General features: G+C 37.4%; 1 protein-coding gene across 1 annotated transcript in view; it reads left to right on the top strand.

The window, feature by feature from the left end:
- Window positions 1-11,059, top strand: part of PTAR1 (protein prenyltransferase alpha subunit repeat containing 1) — a 63,288-nt gene extending 52,229 nt beyond the window's left edge. Inside the window, exon 7 of the mRNA XM_060199732.1 lies at window positions 1,618-11,059. Within this exon, the coding sequence (XP_060055715.1) occupies window positions 1,618-1,957 (340 nt within the window). The 3' untranslated portion in view covers window positions 1,958-11,059. The remainder of the gene's footprint in view (window positions 1-1,617) is intronic.
- The last annotated feature ends 6,939 nt before the right edge of the window (window positions 11,060-17,998 follow it).

A 17,998-nucleotide genomic window follows, 5' to 3' on the forward strand; every position in this document is an offset into this window, starting at 1 on the left:
AAATATGTGTGTATATTGTATACATTGTTGAGATTTTTCCCTCTTTTTCCAGTCTAGTTTTTATAAGCCATTTGAGATCTGCTCAGCTAGTATATTGCATGTTAAAGCTATTTGGAAGGTAGAAGAGAATTCTTTTGCACTTTCATAAATACAGAGCTTTCTAATTCTCATAAAAACAAGAGATTCTGTATTTTTTTTTTTTACCTGCTTGACCGCTTGTGAAGCGACCCCCCCCCTGCAGGTGGGGAGCTGGGGGCTCCATATTTTCTTTAGGGAAGATCATAACTTGCAAATTATTTGTACTAATTTTATAGATTTGTTGTTGCTATTTCATATTTAGGCATATTAATAACAAGACTTCAAAGATTTTTAAAAGGTTCATTTATACTTTGCAGAATAGAAACTTCCTTGTTCATATAAAGTTTAATTGAAGTTTGGGGTGGGGTATAGGAGAAGAGATTGCTGGGATGACCTGTATGATACAGGCCAGTTTTCTACTACTGATTCATTGCCTTTAGCCAGCTTAACTGCCCTTCATACCTTCACCCCCACCCCATAAGATTTGTTTGTTTACTTTTATGAGAGTGAGAAACACCAGAGTACTACTCCAGCATATGCACTTCTGGGGATGGCTTGTAGGACTGTCGCACATAGACTAGTCTGCACTCTGCTCACTAAGCTACCTCCCTGTCTGCTATCCTTTAAGCTGTATCCTCTATAAAGTGACTACATGCTATGCTTCCTGTTTACTCTAGACTTCAGGGAGAATGAATATAATTGTCTCCTAAGGACTTAAGATTTGTAAATATAAATCTATGTAGTTTAGTGGGGACAGTTGATGTGTAAATAGCGGAGTCAGTCTATGTGCTAGTCACATAGATCTTTTTTTTAATTTTTTTAATTTGCTTTTTCCCCCCTTTTGTTGCCCTTGCTTTATTGTTCTTGTACTTATTATTGTTGTAGATCTTCATTTTTACAGGTAACTCCAAATGGCTTTAGAGGCAGGAAACTGTTTCTTAAGAAAACGAACAGGAACTCGTATCTTTTAACATGTTTTGCTCAGAGTCCAACATACCACTACTGCATAATGAGACTGCAGTGATGGATTTATGGGAAAGATCAGCTGCTTTCCAGATAACTACAGCAGATCTGTTCTTATTAAGGAAAGTATTGGCTAGAGTTAAGCCTCTTGAAAAACCACCTGATCCTCTTTTCTGAATCATGTCTTTCAGAATATCAGTGAGGTTAACTTTCTAGTTTGGTTTTGTATTCAAATTTATAGTAGAGATTGGACTGAAACCTATTTCTGACATCATCAGTAAAAGAGTAACAACTTCAAGTAATTATCATCGATTCAGCCAACACTATTAGAAAAAGAAGAAGAAAAGAAAGAAAACCTCAGTGTGGAGGATCTATTCTTTTTTCACAAACCAGTAAATGGGACTAGAAATTATTTCTTCAGATGTACAGAAATTCCTCCTTCCTGTAGCTAACTCTGGACTATAAAAGATCAGGAAACTTGGGTTTTAAAGTTGTCTCCTAATTTTGGGGTTTTGTTCATTTTAAGTTTGATTGAATCTTCCAATGTTTTCTCTTTTTTTCCTTCTCCTTTCACAGACGGCATGTTTTCTACCTTCAGCATCACTTGAATGGTAGATTTCCACACAGTGTGAACCAACTGCCTGCAGACAGCCCTGGGGGGACTTCCAATGACTCACACCTCAGTCCAGGCATCCCCCACACTTCTCAGGCAATGGAGGTAGATGGAATGAGTTACTTTAGCAAGCAAGGCTACTCGCAGGAAACCAAACGCCTCAAGCGGACCCCTGCTCCAGATTCTCTAGACCTGGAAATGGAGCACAGGTTCATCGATCAAGTATTGTCCACCTGCCAGAATGTAGAGCAGGCCAGGTTTGCCAATGCATACAGAAAATGGCTGGCTACTTTGAGTCAATGAAATAAGCGGATTCCTCCTGCAAGCTACCTTGTTTTAGTGCAATATTACTTTCCTTTCTACTTGCAGAGTTGCATGGGTTGTTTGCTATTGTTGGCTATGTTCTTTATCTTTAGGTTAAAAATCCAAAGTAACTTTAAATTTATTTTACTAAGAACTGGCAATCTTTTAGGGGTAATATAATTATGCAGTTTCTTTCTGCTAAGCAGTGATACTTAATGTTTTTCTTTGTAGCTTCTCATCCTTTATATTTCTGTATGTGAGACTTTTAATTTTGTTTTCCTAATTGGTTCACATATCTAAACTGTTACATAGGCTAATATCTTTTAATTTAAAATTTTTATGTTGTAGTTCAGTTTTAGAACAAAACATGGAAAATTTCTTGACCTAATTATTTTGAGGATCAGATGGACAGATGGATGGATATGTGAAAGTACAATTTTTTTTTCTTTAGCATGTTCTGCTCAAGTTACAAACCACCAAAGTCAGATATATTGGGATTTGTATGAAAAACATGCTTCTAATGTAACTCATTTTTAAAACTATTATTTAAAAAAAAACAGAAAGTTTATTTAATAGCAGTACTGGAAAATTATTTTTATTACTAGTTTTGATAGATTGTTTTTACCTCAAATTTAGTATATGCCAAAAGCATTTGTTAGCCCTTATTAGAAAACTTTTTAGAAACCCAGAATGCCATTTTCAGTTATTAACTACCTATCTTTTTCCAAATTCACTATGAAAAATGAGCAAAATATGCATAGAAATAAACCCATAAAGGTTTCCTTTTTAAAAATTAAGTTATTGCATATACACTGGATAAACTACAAAATTTTATTAAGTGATTGTTAAAAAAAAATTGTTGGCAAAAGCCAAGGTTAATGAATAGTTTTGAAGGTTTAGTTCTTCAGTTTTTATCTTTAAAAAATAAAATAATGAAAAACAATTAATACTAAACTTATCAGGGATGAGGTACCAAAGTATCTACCTTATAGCTGTATCTTATCTTTTTAATAACAAGGGCTGGGTTTTTCAGGTCAGTGATGTAGCAATGGGGGAAGGGGCAGTAATGTCTATATTCTTATCCCATTTTTTTCTTTATAGGTAATCTTTTTCTTTTCCCCATATGCCATTCTCTGTATTTCCCCCAACCTCTTACATATTTTACACAACTTTTAATTTTTGTTATTTTTTTCTTGCCAGTCTTATATGAGGGATATAGACTGAAAATACTCTTCTCCTTATTTCCAATGAATGTCATGCCCCATTAAATACAATCCCTCTAATAATTCCCTTAATTGTAGAAGCAATCTTTTAACCTGGGGATATGTAGAATGCAATTTATTAGTGGCATGTGTGACCACCTTGCTTCCTTCTTGCTGGGTCAGATGAGAAGACAGATAGATGTAGGGAAAGACAAACCTGTCCTCTCTCAACACCCTGAATTTGAGGTAGGTGCAGAAAAAAAGAGCAGGCTCTTTTTTGTTGAATGACAGGCCATCAAATGAGATTTTGAAACATCAGAAAAATTGTCCAAATTGATCTCTATTGACAGAAGTCATTCTTCTCTCATGGCAAAAAAATTACCTTTTCATATTTTCTAGTAATTAGATGAGAAAATAATCCCATGACTGTGTAGAAAGTATATTTTAAATCAAATACCTCAAAGTCTTTTGGAGACTTCTGTGTAAAATCATCAGTTTGGTTTTCAGCACCTACAGGGCCTAGTGGGATGAGGGGAGGAATTCTGTATGTTACTGCACAGACAGGGAAGAGTCTACCCAACCCATTAATACATGTTGCCAAGCTCTGACCTCACTTGGTATTAACCTTTTTCTAAGCATCAATTTAAGTATCCCAAGTAATATAATCTCTTATGCACTGAAGTAAGTGTCAGGACTTAACCTATAGACAATACCCTGTTGATATTGTCTGTAGACAGTATCACCTATATTTTTACAGTGCTCCAGACTTCCTTAAGCCTTCCACGGAACATTGTATCCATCTTCGATGTTAGCTATCTTCATGTGTTTTAAGGCTCTTAGCCCCTCCCCCATGAAGCCATGCACTCCTTTAATATATCTTAGTCTTTTGTCTTCCTAATAAAGTTTTTAAGTAGGGGATAGAAATACAAATACCCAAAGGATATTGTTTGCATGTGGCTTTTATGTGCTACTTTATTTCTAAAATTAGCATTTTAAGTGTTCATTCACAGAAAAATTTAGTATTGTTCTATATGATTGTGGTTTTAGGTGCTTTTTGTTTGGTTGGTTGGTTGTGTGTTTTTTTTGTTTTGTTTTGTTTTGTTTTGTTTTTTTATTGTTTTTTAATGGTTTGACATCTAAAGTCACTAGCATGATAATATCTGACTAACAGAGCTCCCATGCAGTAGAAAAGTCCTATCTGTTTTCAGGGACTTCCTAATCTTCACTTATTTTTTTATGTGTGAAGAAAAAGAAAAAGGTTGGTACATATTTCATCAAACTGTCATTGGAAGAACAGTAAACCACCATATTGTCCTGTGAATCAAGAATAACTCCTAACAACAACAAAAAAGCAATAATACCTATAAATCTCTTTGACTACCCCATTCACTTCACCTCTAATTAAAAAAAAAAAAAAAAGGAAAAATGATGCATTTACTAATGAGAGAGAGAGAACCAGACCATCACTCTGGCATATGCAATCCTGGGGCTTGAACTTGGAACCTCATGCTTCAGAGTTGAGTACTTTATCTACTGCACCACCTCCCAGACTTCATCTTCCCTTCCCCCCATTGGCATACCTACCTTGGTAATGTATTGCCAGATTCTACTCTGTGCCTTGCACACTGTGAAGACTCATCATATATTTTTTAAATTAATGGATGACTAATTGAAAAAGGGAAAGAATAAGGTATGAGTAATTATGAATGAAAAATTGATAGATTAAAGTGAATGAATGATGTATTCTAACTTCAGGGGAGCTATTGCATCTATAGGATAATTTCATTTATTCATTTAAATACCTTGTTTAAATTTGTTAAAGACCAGTCAATAAATGCAACTCTATCACATGACTGTATGTTAATGCATACTAAGAATTTCATATAGAGTGAGCCAGCAAATAACTCACTTGGCTAGTGTGCTACTTTACCATATACACAACCCAGGTTCAAGCTCTACCCCCACTGCATTGAAGAAAACTTCAGTGCTGTGGTGTCTCTCTCTCCTCTCTACTTTCTCCCCACCTCTTCTCCTCCTCTCTCCTTCTCATTCCCCTCCTCCCCCCATGCCCACTCTCCCTCTCTCTCTCCACCTTTCTGCCTCTACCAAAAAAAAAGTGTAGAGCTAATAAAGCTTATTTCTATTAGGAACACTACATTCTGTTTATTTTTGATGTTGAAGGACAGAGCCAGAGGCATTGAAAGAGATGTTTTAATTTCAGAGACTGGTTGATCTGTGTCAGTGTGTGGATAGTCTTTTTATGCTTCTCTGTTTTCCTTCCCCTAACTTGGAACTGTGAACTTTCTAGATATTTCTTAAACCTGTGAGTCAGTTTTAAATGTCAGGGTTTAATACCTGTGAATATCCCCTTTTTGTTCTCTAGATTTTAGTACTTAATACCTCTTGAAAACTTTGGGCCCAATCCTTTAGTCATATTTCTTATTCCTGTGGTACAGTTCTAACTTCAGTTAGAGATTTTATTAGTAGTAGGGCTGAATGTGTAGAGAATGCCACTAGTGAAAGTAACTTAAATCTTCACTAAGGGCTTATATGATGATGCAAGATGTGGAAACAAGTTAGTAGACTAATAAGGTATTGTGTAGGCAAGCATACATGGTGGTAGACATTTTTTCCTTTAGATTTATTCACATCATCTCAGTTCATGTTTGTTGAGACATATATGTGTGTGCATCCAAAGAGAATTATTAATACTATTGAGAACAAATACCAGTTTTCTCTTCTACAGCACAAGATCTGACAAGGAGCTTATAATATTGGAGTACAACTACCACTTACTATACATTCTAGTTTCTGTCTTAATTCTCCTGAATGGCAGAAGATGCTACAAAGTTATAAAAGGAAATGACATAAAGTCTTCTTTTTTAATTGGTTAAAAGGAATCCTGTAAACTTATAGTTATTTTGCTACTAGAAAGATTTTAAAATGTCAAGATACTTTATGTACGCTAGAAAATTTGAATGGCATTTGTAACAGCTGAACCTTTTGGCTTCAGGATAAGGTTCTCTGATAGAACTGTATAAGCCCTATGAGCCAGGCCTGTCACACCTGGGTGTTCTCTGTAACATCCTTCCACTTGTTTGATGGAGAATTGTTGAGCACAGGGAAGCTTAGGTGGATCTACTGTCATGAAGGCAGTGAGTAGGAAAAACAGCTCTGAGAAATTTATTTGCATCGCAGTGTCTTTCAAAAAAAAAAAAAAACTATGTACTGTGTTAATTTGAGTGCCTTTCTTATATTTGGGGTTGGGGGATTAAGTTATATTTAAAAGTAGCAAACATGCTGGATGTTGTATCACACAGTTGATTGTTCATTAGTTACCAGGTGTGGCCCCATAAAGTATATTATCCTATAATATAAGGTACTTTTAGGAGCAGGTAGGTCACTTTGTTGTGTATTGCATTGAAAGAAAGAGAGATTGAGAGAGAGATTGAAAGGGAGAGAGTGTGTGAGAGAATGTTTCTGTCTAAGGAATGAATTCAGGACCCCACATATGGTTGATACCAAGGCTTTTTTTCCCCCCATCCTTTTAGAGAGAGGAAAGAAGGAGAGACTGTCACAGCACCACTCCACCTTCCATGGAGCTACCCTGGTGTTGTCCATGGTGCTTTTGTGTGGTGTCAGTACTCAAACCCAGCTCCTGGAACACAGTAGTACTGACTCTTATCACTATGCTATATCCTGGACCCTAATTATCATTATAAACATCCTACCAAGAATTTATTCTTCCTCTATAGTAACTTTTTTTTAACTTGCCAGCATCAAAGGTCTGTAATTAAAGATCTGCCTGAGACCTGTACAGCTTGTATTGAAAGGGAAACAGTAGCACTCTGCCCTAAAAGAAAGACCAGATAGATGTCCTTTCCCTCACTAAGAATTCCCTGCCATATTATGCCTACATAAAATAGCTGAAAAGGACGGAAAGGTGGAATTTTCCCTTTTAAATATCACTAGGAAAGAAGATAAACTGTAGCATTTAACTTTATAAAAAAATAAAAACTTATAGCTAAAGATTCCAAAGTGCTTTTCAGAAAACTACTAACTGACATATTTCTAAAGAGCAGCAATATGCCATGTGGGTGGAGTCAGAAGACTATTGAATCAGTTATAAGTCTAGAGTGAGAGAAATCAACCTATCCCAACTTGGACTTCTGTCATTTCTCACCAGACTATGTTAATACTGTAAAATCATATGCTTTACTAAAACACATAAGTAGAGAACATCTTCATTGCTGAGCTTGCTGATTAAACCCTGTGCTTCTGAGAATACTATCAATATATATCATTGGTGCTTTCTGGACAGAAATATGTTCCACGTAGCTAACCCTGTCATTTCTTTTACTGGTCTATTATTCCTCAGGGTGTAGAAGATTTAGTAAATTTAGAACAAAATTTTATATTCAGTGGCAAAAAAAAAAATAAAAGGCAAAAATATGCTAAATATATTACTAGCTCTTAAAATTTTACTATAGGTAGTATTTTTTATAAAACACCACCAGAGCTGTTGCTTATAGATGTCTCATCGCTGCCTTGTTCACCTCACTGCCCCAGATCTTTATGACTCTTCTGAATGTTCTCTGACCCTTGTCTTCTGTTGAATTTATTTCTGGATTATATGATTTTTTTTTCCTGTGTGGTTGAGGCAGGGATATTTTCATTGACTTAATTCTCAATTTTGGGAAATCCTATTGAGGAAAATGATTACTGTTAGTTTTCAGACTGACAATCCCCATCTTAAAGATTTCAGTTTCCCTGAAAGAGTACACTTCAGGTGCAAGTTTTATTTACATGCATAATGCTTTGTACTTTGTGAAGATTCAATAAGTCAGTTGTTACAGTTTAGGAAATTTAAAATGGCTCATCTCTGTCTTAGCCCCATTTTTCACATTTTTAGCTTCTGGAAAATGCAGCATCTTGCTTGCCTAAGATATATTATCTGATTCAAATGTACAAGGTGAAGATACACAACTATCTAAGATTATAAGTGAAATTAAAATGATCATGAGGACACATAAATGTTTGGATATACCCTAAATGAAATTGGGGGATTAATATAGTGGTTTTACAGAGAATTTTATCCAAAGGACTTCTAGTTTTAATGTTTGCTTAAAAGCTTTTTGATTTCAGATAACTTTTTTTACATCAACCCCCTCAAAGTTGGAAACCCTAACATAAGTGCCCACATACCTGAGTTAAAAAAAAAAAAAAGGTGTATGTGTAACTATTTATATTATAAAGTCTTTCGTTGCTTATGAACAATGACATCCTGGCTTTTTGACCATAACATTAGGAAACCAACTTGAATGTATGGCAATCACTTTCCTTCCGCAGCATAGTTCTAATGTTTATCATTATAAAGTATTTAGTAATATATTTGAGTTTTATGTCACAGGATCGAAGAGTTCCATATGTCTGCATGCTGACTTAGATAGCAGTCTATTTGGGGGTGCTCATATATTATTATTCTAAATGTCATCTTGCATCTGGAGCAGTTGTTTGTTCTTATGGGTTAAAGAATTGAGTATAGATTGAGTGCAATCATAGGTGCTCAATAAATATTTAGTCAGTTGTATGACTAACAACAAATTCTAACAGCTTTTAGAAAGAAAATATTGTCATCTTTTCACTAGTATATATTTTAGATGTGTTTAAAATTGAAAAATTACATTGTTTGACATGGATTATTAGGCTTCTTTAGGCTGAGATCATGTTTATGTAGGGACGTGGGTGTGAAGACAGGTGATAGGAAAATTATCTTTTATTGAAAGTCACAGTAATAAATGTCTTGTCATAGGCTACTAAACTAGAAAAAACAACTGGCCTTCTGCAGTGGGTTTCTATGTCATAGCCAGTATTGTCTGCTTTGGGTTCTGTTTGTTTCTTCCTAAAGCATGGCTGATTTCCAGTGTCTGAAAAAGCAGTAGCAGTAAAAGTGAACTTATATTAAATAATATTGTGCAGATTCAAACAGCAGATGAATAGGCTTTTCAACCCCAGCTCTGAGAAGCAGAAAGTTCATTGCAGGTATAATTAGGCACTGCCTCATGGTGAGGTTTGATAACTGATGATGATAGAGGCTTCTGACTGAGGTCACTACTGTATTTTGATGTGTGGTGTTCCTGCAGGAATAATGCCATGAGTATAGAAGTAACTGTTTTGATTTGGGAAAGAAAAAAAAAGGGATGAGCTATTGTAAGTATGCCAAATATTTATACACTCCATAACAAAAACTGTGAAAGAGAAGGTGAGAAAGAAAATAAACAGTGGTCAGTGATTGTTTTAATAGCTTCTAAAATAATCTTTTTATCTAAGTATCTTGAACACTAAACAGTTGCTTACTTTAACAGAGCAACTTTAACGCGATATATCTGTTTCTTAGAAATTACCATTTGTGTTAATTTTACATTGAAGATTTTTTAAACGTGGAGTAGTATTTAAGTAGCAACCAAAGCTGTTTTAAGATTTATCATTAAATGGACAAGTTAAACACACATTCTATCGGTACAAGGTCAGATCCTGTGCATAAAAGATAAGTTTAATTTATTTTACTGGAAGATACTACTTTTCTTCACTCTGATTACACTATTTTTCTTAAGCTATTTTCTATCATTGTAATAGTCTGTTTTGAAGTTCTTTTATCTCTCACCATATGGTAATTGACACTTTATGGGGAAAATATTTTGTGCATTCTTTTTTACACTTAAAATGTATACTTTGCAGATGAGTAAAAATGAATTGATAAAAAGTTATGTGGAGCATGTGCTTATGGTGGTATTCTGGGAATTAGTACTTCAGAGTGCTTACAGTATAATGATAAAATATAAGGCCAATATTACAACTTTAGGTTTATCAGCACTGCCTGATAGAAATAAAAAGTGAACTACATATGTAATTTAAAGATGTCAAGTAGCTACATTAAGAAATAGGTGAAATTGATTTTGATAATATTTAATTTAGGGGTAGGGAGATAGCATAATGGTTCTGCAAAAAGGCTTTAGTGCCAGAGACTCCATTATCCCAGGTTCAGTCTCCAGTACTACCATATGCCAGAACTGGAGAGTGCTCTGGTTAGAAAAGTAAAGAAAGAGATAAAAATAAATAGAAATCCTTTAGAACAACTACCTTGTTTTTCCTCCATAATATGTCTTTAAAATTCAGTCTGTATTTTGCCCTCAAAGCACATCTCAATTCTAAACAGCTGCATGGAAGTGCTTAGTGGGACAGCATGTGTCAAGGGCTATTTGCAGATTCATAGGATACAAAGTACAGATTGATTCGCTTTAAACTGTGAGATTATGAGGTAGGGATGAAACTATGGTACTTTTTAATAGATTTAATATACATACAAAAGTGTCTAATAGAATTTCCCATTCATTTGCCCTCACTCACCTTCATTTTAAACTTGCTCTGGAAGTAGGCTTTAACGTGTTCTAATTTGCCAAGCATTATTTCAGGAGAAAGAAATTCAAAACCATGTAAATACCGTGATATGCTGATTATAACATTGTTAACAATTTTTTCAATGTACTCACTGAATTTTGTCTTGTTCCTTCAACATAATTACTTAAACTGCATGTTAATTGTATATCTGTACCTTTTATTTTTATATTGTTATACAATTATGTGTATTAAAAGCAGCCCTAGGATTCTAATCTTCCTATCCAGCTGTCTTCCAGTACTTACTGATACACTTACTAAGTTGTGGTAAATGGCAGAAAAATAGAATAAACCATTCTTTCTTCCATTAGATTTATTTTATCATGTGACTGTACTAGGCCAGCTATAAATTATTGTATTCTGCAGAATATGGAAAATAGTGTCATGTCTTATCTTTGCTAAGTGTTTGTGATTTCTAAGTAAACTTTTCTTTTTCTAAAATGAATCTAAAGTGTAATTTTTTTTTTTATGGGATGATGTTCTAAGCAGCTCCAATCTGTCATGGTCTTCTGTTTAATTGCTGTCAGTGGTGGTAATGGGGTAGAGGAGTGAGTTATTGTTTATTGTCTAACAAGACCAGTGATGTGATTTCCTATACTTGTTGAAAGAGTAAATGTCTTTGTGTGTCTAGGACATGAAAGAAAATGTTAAAGCCAAACTATAAAGTATCATTGTACTCTTAAGAGTGCATTAATACATACATAAGTCAATAAAATTTTGTCTCATTCTTCAAGTGAAGGTATAGAGTAGGGAATTACTAAGTTTTGTGTTGTTTTCCAGTGTTGCAGTCCATGTTTTCTGAGTCTCATCTCTATGTTTGTGATAACTCAGTTACTTAAATGACATAGTACACAAACTGAGAAGTACTTAGTGAAGTGGGTTTGTTTTTTTAAACTTAGGTTTAGAATATTTCAAAAGGTTATTTTGTGGGAGTCACTTCTTACTTTGCCCATGACTACTTAGGATGACATTTTAGACAGGGTCCGGCTGGAGTTGTGGCTCTGCCTGTGAACTTGGAGACAGACAGACAAGAGTTTTCAGGTTCAAAACCTGTCCTTCCCAGAAGCTGGTGATTCACTGGGGGAAAAAAAGGGGGGGTGGGGGATGACATTTTAAATAGCACACAACTGCTATCCATGCCTATTTGTGATAGGAAACGATTAAAAAAAATTTATTCTGTATCATTCTACAGTACCACAGCATTTAAAACTGCAGTGTTTTTGTTTTCATGAGGTGGGAAATCTTGCTAAAGACAATCTTGGTTTGAATTGGGAAGCAAACTAAGAAGTTTGATAATATTAGCAAAGTACATTCTTGGGGAATTGCTTAATAGGATGTTTCTTGAAATGAAAGATTAACAATATAAGAGGATAATATTAAAATATGACCAAACAAGCATTTCATCATTTGTCTACATTTAGCAAATATGACACTTCAAATTGGAAATTCACATTTCTGCTTTCAGTGCTTTTATATATTTATTTATTTATTGTACTGGCGTGTCTTTTTTTTTTTTTAATAATGATCAACAAGACCATAAGATAAGAGGGATACAATTCTATACAATTCCCATCACCAGAGCTCCATATCCTCTCCATTGGAAGCTTTCCTGTTCTTAATCCCTGTGGAAGCATGGACCCAGGATCATGGGGTATAGAAGGTGGAAGGTCTGGCTTCTCCACTGGACATAAGGTACTGGCAGGTCTATCCATGCTCCCAGCCTGTTTCTGTCTTTCCCTAGTGAGTCAGGAGTCAAGACATGGGGTTCCAGGGCACATCAGTGAGGTCATCCAGCCAATCAAGTTAGATTGGCATCATGATAGTAACTACAATTTGGTGGCTCAAAAAGCATTAAAATACAGAGCAGAACAAATCGCTTAATAATCAAGAATCTAAAGGCAAGACTATAGCCGATGAGATTTGGCATCTTCATTTTGGAAAAAAAAACTATTTGAAGTATATTCCAAGGGGCCCATGGCTTTACTAGTTTTTATTTGAGTCCGACAGCTAACATGCAGGTGGGCCACAGGCACTGTCTGAGGAAATGGTATCAGAGTTGGAAATTGGACTAGAAAGCTGTATCAGGGAAGAGAATAGCTCCCAATTATGGGGAAAGCACAACTATTGTTAACTGTAGGCCCCATCGATTTGATCTGGGGCCCATATTCAGCACAGGAGCCTGTGCAACCTCTGTGTCCCTGTAGGTCTGAGCTCGCATTCCATAGTCATAACTAGGAAAATTCAAGGCTGCACTCATTGTAGGACCTGTCTTCCTCAAGTGGCAAGAGTATGCCCACCCAAACCTCCCTTTGGAGAATGGGGCAGTCCCCACCAATGTTGAGCCACATTGATGGGTCCACTATGCTGTTCCCAATGGAGATGAGCAGTGGCAGTGGAAAGAGGGATCTGCTAGAGTTCTATGCCCATCATGTCTACATGGGAATCCCAGGATTGCCCATCTAGGTCCCTGAAAGATGGGTTGGCCCAGTAGTGGCCAAAAGAGCCACTATTAAAGTAACTGGCATGTCTCCTAACTCCTGCTAAATCAAACTATGAAAAAGTAAATGGTAAGTACAGTATCATGTGATCTGCGTTACAGAAGCAGTACTTTTCCCTAGTGTTTTCCACAGGAAAAAAAAAAAAAAAAAGCAATCCTGGTTTCCAGAAAGAATTCTCTTAGTACTCCTGAGTTTATATGGACATATAATGCCTTTTGAATTTGTATTTTCAGCTTGGGCTTGTCTAATGATTTATAAATTTTGTCAGTTTTTTCATATCCCTTTCACATGTGTTAGGAGAGCTAGCTAAGTATAGATCAAAAACAGTGCTTTGTTATTTTGTATTCTTTCTTAAACTGGTAGTAACTTCCTTACCTAGACAAGTTACCGAGTGAATACTTGATGGTGGGTAAATTAATGGACTGGCACAGCACCAATCACAACACTTGTTTAGTTTTCAAGGAAATTATGTAATCTTTCCTTCAGCTAATGTCCCTTACCAAAAAAAAAAAAAAAAAACCCCAACTTATCACTTGTCTGTAACTATATAGGTTCATATCTAATTTGTAGTACTGGTCTCATGTGAGTCTTAATGTTATTTTATTCCATGTAAAGAGATTTTTTTTTTTTAATTGGAGTGTTAATGGTTTACAATGCAGTGGTTGACATGGGTATATTTCTCTTCTCCCTGTAAAAGTTCTCTACAGAATATTCACCCATGATTTGACTAAATCTAGAGTAGGGCACCAAAGTAAAAACCCTGTGGTAAGGCATTTGACTTCCCAGGGCAGTGGGGGTGGGTGGGTGGGATGGGACATAGTCTTTTGGTGGTGGGAATGGTGTTTATGTACACTCCTATTAAATTGTAGTCATATAAATCACTAATTAATAAGAGAAGGGTTATAGGCTGAGTCTTTGATATGTTGACTCTCTTAAAAGCCTAGACCAGGGAGAACAGAAGCAATTGGTTGCACAGCTATATACAAGATGTTGGGTATTATACAGCAAATCCTAACAAAGGGACTTTTCAAAGTTAACCCAATTACCAAATAATGTGATGATAACAATAACTATCCATTGTCTTCTTGAACCCTAAGACAGCAGGAACCTCACATTTCCACTATAGAGCCTATATCTCCCCCAGTCCTGGAAGCATAGGGTGAGGCCCACTTTCCTGCATGCTTCTCTCAATTCATATCAAATAATATTGCATCCGCCGATCACAACCTAATCAACTCAGTGAGTGCCACCTCAGCATGCTTCAGACTGTCCAGAAACTTCAGGTGTGAAATGACAACCCTTCAGCTTCATTACTTGGGTGAGACCTTTCCTTTCATAGTATTCTCTAATTCCATTCCAAGTGGTTCACTTCCTAACAAAGTCCCAAAACCTAGATATAGACCAGGTCCCCTGAGATAGAGCATATGTTCACACATATCCATAAACTAGGGCAAAATATATACCTGAAAGCAAAAGTACATAGTAGTCTGCAGTGAGTACCCCCCAACATTTCATCTGCACTATTCCAGCCTTTAGGTCCATAATTGTTCAACAATTTGTTTAGCTTTGTATGTTAACTGTTTTCAGCCACCATGTTCTAGATGCCATCATGATGCTGACCAGACTTCATTGGACAGACTATCCCACCAATGTGTCCTGGAGCTCCGCTTCCCCAGAGACACACCCTACTAGGGAAAGAGAGAGGCAGACTGGGAGTATGGATCGACCAGTCAACACCCATGTTCAGTGGGGAAGCAATTCCAGAAGCCAGACCTTCCACCTTCTGCAACCCACAATGACCCTGGAGGTCCATGCTCCCAGAGGGATAGAGAATGGGAAAGCTATCGGGAGGGGATGGGATATGGAGATTGGGTGGTTGGAATTGTGTGGAGTTGTACCCCTCCTATTCTACAGTTTTTTCAATGTCTCCTTTTTTAAAGAAAGGAAGAAAGAAAAGAATATTCACCCACAACTAACACTATGCTTCATGGCCCCACGATTCTCTTCACTCCTCCCTACCTCTTCCCCAGAGTCTTGTGCTATAGTGCCCAGTCCAAGTTTCACTTTGTGTTTTCCTTCTCTTGCCTTATCTCTTAAGGTCTCTCCTTTAAGTGAGATCATCCAGGATTTGTCCTACTCTTTTTAGCTTACCTCACTTAACATACCTCCAAGTTCCATCCAACATGACACAGGAGATGACTACATCATTTTTAACAGCTGTGCAGTGTTCTGTTGCATATATACATATTTGCCTCCAAGGTTATTGCTGGGGCTCAGTGCTTGCACCACAAGTCCACTGCTCCTGGAGGCTATTTTTCCCCCTTTTGTTGCCCTTGTTGTTTATTGTTGTTGTTGATGTCCTTGTTGGATAGGATGGAGAGAAATGGAGAGAGGAGGGGAAGACAGAAGGGGAGAGAAAGATACCTGCAGACCTGCTTCACCACTTGTGAAGCGACCCCCCCACCCCCCGCACCATTCTTGCGCTTGAACTGGAAACCTTAACACCAGTCCTTGTGCTTTGCTTAATGTGCACTTAACCCACTGCGTTACAGCCTGAACCCCCTGTTGCATATATTTACCAAGGTATTTTTTAGCCACTCATCTGCTGTTGGACATCTGGATTGCTTCCAAATTTTGGCTATTATAAATTGTGCTCCTGGGGACCAGGTGGTAGCACACCAAGTTAAGTGCACATAGTACTAAGCACAAGAACCAGCTCAAGGATCTCAGCTCCAGCCCTGGTGAAGCAGGTCTGTCTTTTCCCCTTCTATCTTCCACTCCTCTCAATTTCTTTCTGTCCTATCCAACAACAAAAATGGGGGGAAAGATGGCCACCAGGAGAAGTGAATTCCTGGTGCAAGCACCAGTGATAACCCTGGAGGCAAAAAAAAAAAATGTGCAGCTATGAACATAGGTTTACATAGATCTCTTCTAATAGGTGGTTTTGTTTCCTTTGAGTAAGTCCTCAGGAGAGACATTACTGGGTCACAGAGTAGGTCTTTTTTTTTTTTAATTTAAGAAAGGAGACATTAACAAAATCATAGGATGGGGGGATACAACTCCACACAATTCCAACCACCCAATCACCATATCCCATCCCCTCCCCAATAGCTTTCCCATTCTCTATCCCTCTGGGAGCATGGACCCAGGGTCATTGTGGGTTGCAGAAGGTGGAAGGTCTGGCTTCTGGAATTGCTTCCCCACTGAACATGGGCGTTGACTGGTCGGTCCATACTCCCAGTCTGCCTCTCTCTTTCCCTAGTAGGGTGAGTCTCTGGGGAAGCGGAGCTCCAGGACATATTGGTGGGGTCTTCAGTCCAGGGAAGCCTGGCCGGCATCCTGATGGCATCTGGCACCTGGTGGCTAAAAAGAGAGTTAACATACACAAAGCCAAACAAATTGTTGAAGAATCATAGACCCAAAGGTTGGAATAGTGGAGAGGAAGTGTTGGGGGTACTCACTGCAAACTCTAGTGCACTACTGTTTTCAGGTATATATTTGCCCTAGTTTATGGATACCTGTGAACATATGCTCTATCTCCTGGAACCTAGTCTATATCTAGGTTTTGGGACTTTGTTAGGAAGTGAACCACCTGGGATGGAATTAGAGAACACTATGAAAGGAAAGGTCTCACCTGAGTGATGAAGCTGAAGGGTTGTCGTTCCACACCTGAAGTCTCTGGACACAGTCTGAAGTGAAGCATGCTGAGGTGGCACTCGTTGCCTTGATTAGGTTGTGATCAGCTGATACAATATTATTTGATAAGAATTGGAAGAAGCATACGGGAAAGTGGGTCCTACCCTAGGGTCCCAGGACTGGGGGAAGTTTGGGCTCTATAGTGGAAATGTGAAGTTCCTGCTGTCTTAGGGTTCAAGAAGACAATGGATAGTTATTGTTATCATCACATTATTTGATAATTGGGTTAACTTCGAAAAGTCCCTTTGTTAGACATACAATTTTTCCCCCTCATATTAATTAAAAGTGATTTATATGACTACAATTTAATAGATGTGAACATAAACACCATTCCCATCACCAAAAGACTGTGTCCCATCCCACCAACCCACCTCCAACCCTCACCCCCCGCCAGCCCAGGAAGCCACATGTCCACTCCACCTCACCACAGGGTTTTTACTTTGGTGCCCTACTTTCAATTTAGTCAGATCCTGCTTTTAGTTTCCCTTTCTGATCTTCTTTCTCAACTTCTGTTGATGAGTGGGATCATCCCATACTCATCTTTATCTTTCTGACTTAGCTCACTTAACATAACTCCTTCTAGCTCTGACCAAGATGGGTCAGAGAAGTTGAGTTCATTGTTCTTAGTAGCTGCATAGTATTCCATCGTGTATATATACCACAGCTTTCTCAGCCACTCATATGTTGTTGGGCACCTGGGTTGCTTCCAGGTTTTAGCTATTATGAATTGTGCTGCTATGAACATAGGAGTACATACCTCTTTTTGGTTGGGTGTTATGGAGTCCTTGGGGTATAACCCCAGGAGAGGAATTACTGGATCATATGGAAGGTCCATGTCTAGCCTTGTGAGAGTTCTCCAGACTGCTCTCCACAGAGGCTGGACCAATTTACATTCCCACCAGCAATGTAAAAGGGTTCCTCTGTCCCCACAGCCTCTCCAGCATTTGTTGCTGCTGTCCTTTTTGATGTATGCCATTCTCACAGGAGTGAAGTGGTATCTCAATGTTGTCTTTATTTGCATTTCTCTGACAATCAGTGACCTGGAGCAGTTTTTCATATGTTTGTTAGCCTTTTGGATCTCCTCTGGAGTGAATGTTCTGTTCATATCCTCTGCCCATTTTTGGATGGGGTCATTTGCTTTTTTGGTGCTAAGTTTGCTGAGCTCTTTGTACATTTTGGTGATTAGTCTC

Source organism: Erinaceus europaeus, chromosome 10 (assembly GCF_950295315.1).
Source record: "Erinaceus europaeus chromosome 10, mEriEur2.1, whole genome shotgun sequence".
NCBI lineage: Eukaryota > Metazoa > Chordata > Mammalia > Eulipotyphla > Erinaceidae > Erinaceus > Erinaceus europaeus.